This window comes from Lissotriton helveticus, chromosome 5_2 (assembly GCF_964261635.1).
Source record: "Lissotriton helveticus chromosome 5_2, aLisHel1.1, whole genome shotgun sequence".
NCBI lineage: Eukaryota > Metazoa > Chordata > Amphibia > Caudata > Salamandridae > Lissotriton > Lissotriton helveticus.
Window position 1 is genome coordinate 14,621,944 of NC_136066.1, and position 6,000 is coordinate 14,627,943.

Consider the following 6,000-nt stretch of genomic DNA (forward strand, 5'->3'; position numbering starts at 1 on the left):
GACTGCCCTCATCGCTGCCACCGATGACATCAATTCCCTGCTGGACAACGGAGAAACGGCGGCCCTCATCCTCCTGGACCCGTCAGCCGCCTTCGACACGGTCTGTCACCACACACTACGAACACGCCTCCACAACGCTGGGATCCAAGAGAAGGCCCTGGACTGGACCACCACCTTCCTCTCCGGCAGAACACAGAGCGTCCGCCTTCCCCCCTTCCGCTCCAAAGCCACCGAGATCATCTGCGGCGTACCCCAGGGCTCATCCCTCAGCCCAACCCTGTTTAACATCTACATGGCACCGCTCGCCCACGTTGCCCGTCGGCACGACCTCAACATCCTCTCCTACGCCGATGACACCCAGCTGATACTCTCCCTCACCAAAGACCCCCACACCGCCAAAACCAACCTTCACGAAGGAATGAAGGCCGTTGCTGAATGGATGAGGAACAGCCGACTGAAGCTGAACTCGGACAAGACGGAGGTCCTCATCCTCAGATCCAACCCTTCGGCCTAGGACGACTCCTGGTGGCCGACCGCACTGGGAACCGCTCCAACACCCACCGACCACGCACGCAACCTAGAGGTCATCCTCGACTCCACCCTCTCCATGACTAAACAGGTCAACACAGTCTCCTCCTCCTGCTTCAACACCCTCTGCATGCTCTGTAGGATCTACAAGTGGATCCCCACTGAAACGAGAAGGAGTCACCCAGGCCCTTGTCAGAAGCAGGTTGGACTATGGAAACGCACTCTACGCAGGAGCCTCGGCCAAACTCCTGAGACGGTTCCAACGCATCCAGAACGCCTCTGCACGCCTGATCCTCGATATCCCTCGCCGCAGCCACATCACACCCCACCTGAGAGACCTGCACTGGCTCCCGGTCAACAAGAGGATAACCTTCAAGCTCCTCACCAAACGCACACAAGGCACTCCACAACACCGGACCAACGTACCTCAACAGACGACTCAGCTTCTACACCCTCACCCGCCAGCTCCGCTCCGCCGACCTCGCCCTCGCTACAGTCCCCCGCTCCCGAAGAGCGACCTCAGGCGGCAGATCGTTCTCCCACCTCGCCGCCAAGACGTGGAACACCCTCCCCATCCACCTACGGCAGACCCAAGACCTGCTGACCTTCAGAAAACTCCTCAAGACCAGGCTTTTCGAGCAGTAGCAGCATTCCCCACACAAGCGCCTTGAGACCCTCACGGGTGAGTAGTGCGCTTCACAAATGATATGATTGATTGATTGATTGATTGATTGAAAGCCAGCGTTTAGCCTTAGCTATGACGCAAGCCAATGGGAAGAAGGGGCGGGGCTTCAAGTCCCTTTCGGAAAGCGTATGGATTACAAAAAGCGCTCACAGAGCAAGGAGAACATGCGCGCTCCAGCGCTAGGTCTGCGAGACCTAAAAACAAGGCAGCAGGCCTTGTCGATCTGTGCACCCAGGATCTGGAACAACATCCCTGTATCCATCAGGACAGCCCAGACGCTGCTCCAATTAAGAAAAGAGCTGAAGATGCCCCTCTGTAGGTCGTCTCCTATCCCTGTCTGACCTCATGCTTGCCTCTGACCCTGGACAGTCATCTTCTGGCTCAGTTTGTGTATAGAAATGCCACATACATACGAGGCACTGACCCCAAGAGCGACGCTGACCTTGAGGTGCTGGAGCCTTGATCCAGATGAAGGTCACTCTTCCAAGTGAGACAGTGAACCTGAGCGAGTCAGGTGTCAGATCCAGAGAGGCACTGGATACGCTTTAAACCCAGACCTAGAGCAGCGACAGCGGCTAACCACATACCGTGCCAGGCAAAGCTTCAGCCAAGACTGCCATTCTGGGCAGAGTCCACCTGTTGGCATGGCTTGTGAGACATCGTGGCAGGCGGGCAGGTACAGGTCAGCACGCCCACCCCACACCGGCAGGCGTGCTGGAGCGGACCGGTACAGGTGAACCCACACCCCCTCACCGGCAGCCGTGCTTGAGTGGACTGGTACAGGTGAGAACGCCCCCCCAAACCCACACATCCGCAGGCATGCTGGGCGGACAGGTGTAGGTGAGAACGCCCCCCCAAACCCACACATCCGCAGGCATGCTGGGCGGACAGGTGTAGGTGAGAACGCCCCCCCCAAACCCCCACCCCCCCGGCATGCTTGGCAGACAGGTAAGCACCACCCCACTTCACCAGGTGTGCTGGGGCGGATTGGTACAGGGGAACACCCCCCCCCCCCGCAACCACACCCCCACAGGCATTCTCGGCGGACTGGTACAAGTGAGCACGCCCCCAATACATCCCAGCAGGTATGTTGGGCAAACAGGTACAGCTGAACATGCCCCTATATCCACACAACCCCAGGCATTCTGGGCGGACAGGTACAGGTGAGCACACACCCCCATACCCACACCCCCGCAGGCATGCTGGGCGGACAGGTACAGGTGAGCATGCCCTCACCTTACCCCGGCAGGCATACTGGTACAGGTGAGCAGACTCCCCCACACCCACACACCCCGCAGGCATGCTGGGCAGACAGGTACAGGTGAGCACGCCCCCACCCTACACCGGCAGGCGTGTTGGGGGGGGGGGGGGACTGGTACAGGTGAGCACGTGCCCCCGTGCCCCCCCCCCCCCCGCACAGGCCTACTTGGTGAAAAGGTACAGGTGAGCACTCCCGTACCCCACACCGGCAGGTGTGCTGGAGCGGACAGATACAGGTGAGCACGCCCCCACCCTACACCGGCAGGCGTGCTGGGGCGGCCTGGTACAGGTGAGCATGACCCCCCACCACACCCCCTTATGTATGCTGGGCGGACAGGTAGTAGTGTATTTTTTGTAAAGCGCACAGCTGCCCCAACGGGGCGTCCCGGCGCTGTATACCGCTGTGGAACCCGTCCTGGCTCTCCCTGTGAGATGCCTCTCCTGGGCACCCCCAAGGTGAAGCCAGGCATCCCAGCGTTGTGGGGGCCGTTGTGGAGATTAAGCAAGCTATTGCCCAGAGTTGCAGCGTGGGACCCATGATTAGAGTAGGCGTCGAGGCGAGAATTAGCGAGTCCGCGGACATTGAGCCCAAGACCCTGTCGCGTCGGGACTTGAACCCTGGTCCCGGGCCCGATCTTTGCTTCAGAGTCTGCCGCTCTAACCAGTGAGCCACACTTCTCCCTCTGCTGCTCTAACCAGTGAGCCACACTTCTCCCGTACAGGTACAGGTGAGCACGTCCCCACCCTACACCGGCAGGCGTGCTGGGGCGGACTGGTACAGGTGAGCATGACCCCCCCCCCACCCCCGCAGGCATGCTGGGTGGACAGGTACAGGTGAGCACGTCCCCACCCTACACCAGCAGGCATGATGTTTGGACAGGTACAGGTGAGCATGACCCCAGCAGGCGTGCTGGGGCGGACTGGTACAGGTGAGCATGACCCCCCCCCCCCCCACACACCCCCGCAGGCAGGACAGGTACAGGTGAGCACGCCCCGCCCGCAGGCAGACATACCTGGAAGACAAGTCTGCGAAGTCTCCTCCCTCCAGCAGGCGGATCTTGCAGAAGAGCACACCGTTCACGAAGGGCACAGCCGCCAACTCGTCCAGGGTGAAGGTGGTGTGAAACTTGAACTTCTTTTTTTTTATCAGGAAAGCCATGGGGGGCTGAGGGGCACCTCGGGGGGCTCCTTGGGGGCTGTCTTCAGCAGGCAGGCGAGAGGGCAGGGGTCGCACCTCAGGAGCTGCTCCTGGGGGCGCAGGGGGGGTCCATGCTCTGGGTCCAGGAATACTGGAACATGGCTCTGGCCTGGTCTCAGCAGTTGGCGAGCTAGGGGTTCCGGGGTGGGGGGCAACTCAGAGCCCAGCAGAGCCCAGGCTGCCCCGCAGTGAGACAGGCAAGAGGCTCACTGCCCCAGTGACCGTTCAGAGCTCAGACCAGGAGACCTCACGCTCCTCCTCGGGGAACCAGGCAGACAGCGGCCTCCTCCAGTGACAGCTCAGAGCAGAGTCCCCTCAGTGACCGAGGAAGGCAGCCCCCTCCTCCAGTGACAGTTCAGAGCAGAGTCCCCTCAGTGACCGAGGAAGACAGCCCCCTCCTCCAGTGACAGTTCAGAGCAGAGTCCCCTCAGTGACCGAGGAAGGCAGCCCTCTTCTCCAGTGACAGCTCAGACCAGCAGAACACAGACACCTCCAGTGACAGCTCAGACCAGCAGAGCAGAGTCCACTCAGTGACCGAGGCAGACAGCCCCTTCTCCAGTGACAGCTCAGACCAGCAGAGCAGAGTTTCTCTCAGTGACCGAGGCAGACAGCCCCTTCTCCAGTGACAGCTCAGACCAGCAGAGCAGAGTCCCCTCAGTGACCGAGGCAGACAGCCACCTCCTCCAGTGACAGCTCAGACCAGCAGAGCAGAGTCCCCTCAGTGACCGAGGCAGACAGCCCCTTCTCCAGTGACAGCTCAGACCAGCAGAGCAGAGTCCCCTCAGTGACCGAGGCAGACAGCCCCCTCCTCCAGTGACAGCTCAGACCAGCTGAGGCCACACTTTCCTCAGTGACCGAGGCAGACAGCTCCCTCCTCCAGTGAGTCCCCCCAGTGACCGAGGCAGGCAGTTTCTTCTCCTGTGAGTCCAGAGTTCAGGCCAGCAGACCTCAGGCTCCACCCTCAGTGAGAGAGACAGACAGCTCCCTGCTCCAGTGACAGCATGTCAGAGTCCCCTCAGTGACCGAGGCAGGCAGCCCCCTTCTCCAGTGAGTCCCCTCAGTGACCGAGGCAGACAGCTCCCTCCTCCAGTGAGTCCCCCCAGTGACCGAGGCAGGCAGTTTCTTCTCCTGTGAGTCCAGAGTTCAGGCCAGCAGACCTCAGGCTCCACCCTCAGTGAGAGAGACAGACAGCTCCCTTCTCCAGTGACAGCTCAGACCAGCATGTCAGAGTCCCCTCAGTGACCGAGGCAGGCAGCCCCCTTCTCCAGTGAGTCCCCTCAGTGACCGAGGCAGGCAGTTCCTTCTCCTGTGAGTCCAGAGTTCAGGCCAGCAGAGCCCAGGCTCCACCCTCAGTGAGAGAGACAGACAGCTCCCTGCTCCAGTGACAGCCTCTTCAGTGAGCTGGGCAGGCAGGGCCAGGCCTGCGCTCTCATGTGACAGCCCGTCCGTCCCTCCCTAGGGCTGGGCGGGGGCCGTGCCCTGCACAGGTACGGTCTCCATGGCGGCCCCCCTTCCTTCACCTAGCGCCGGGACGTGTCCTTGGGCTCATTTGTGCTGGCGCTATAGGAACAAAACACAACAACACAAGCGTTAGCAGCAGTGACACCTGCAGCCAACTCCACAGAGGCACCAGGGGCAGCCAGAGCTCGCAGATACACAACCAGCACAGCAGACAACCAGCACAGCACAACACACACACCAGACACAGCAAGAGCTCGCACATACACAACCAGCACAGCAGACAACCAGCACAGCACACACACACAACCAGCACAGCACACACACACACACACACACACAACCAGCACAGCACACACACACACACACACAACCAGCACAGCACACACACACAAACACACCAGGGACAGCCAGAGCTCACACACAACCAGCACAGCACACACACACAAACACCAGACACAGCCAGAGCTCACACACACACAACCAGCACAGCACACACACACACACACACACACACCAGGGACAGCCAGAGCTCGCACATACACAACCAGCACAGCACACACACACACACACACACACACACACACCAGGGACAGCCAGAGCTCACACACACACAACCAGCACAGCACACACACACACACACACACACACACACACACCAGGGACAGCCAGAGCTCGCACATACACAACCAGCACAGCACGAAACATACACACACACCAGGGACAGCCAGAGCTCGCACATACACAACCAACCCAACACAACACACACACACACACACCAGGGACAGCCAGACCTCACACACACAACTAGCACAACACACACGCACACACACACACCAGGGACAGCCAGAGCTCACACACACAACCAACA

The 6,000-nt window shown here is 60.3% G+C and overlaps 1 protein-coding gene across 2 annotated transcripts in view; it reads right to left on the reverse strand.

The window, feature by feature from the left end:
• EEIG1 (estrogen-induced osteoclastogenesis regulator 1) overlaps positions 1-4,824 on the reverse strand; it is a 379,290-nt gene extending 374,466 nt beyond the window's left edge. Inside the window, exons 1-3 of one of the 2 annotated variants that reach the window (XM_078646674.1) lie at positions 4,299-4,824; positions 4,034-4,236; positions 3,487-3,985 (exon numbers count right to left, since the gene is read on the reverse strand). In XM_078646674.1, the coding sequence (XP_078502800.1) occupies positions 3,487-3,632 (146 nt within the window). In that variant the 5' untranslated portion in view covers positions 3,633-3,985; positions 4,034-4,236; positions 4,299-4,824. Of the gene's footprint in view, positions 1-3,486; positions 3,986-4,033 lie in introns of both variants that reach the window. The other variant, XM_078646675.1, reaches the window with a different exon arrangement.
• Positions 4,825-6,000: the final 1,176 nt, after the last annotated feature.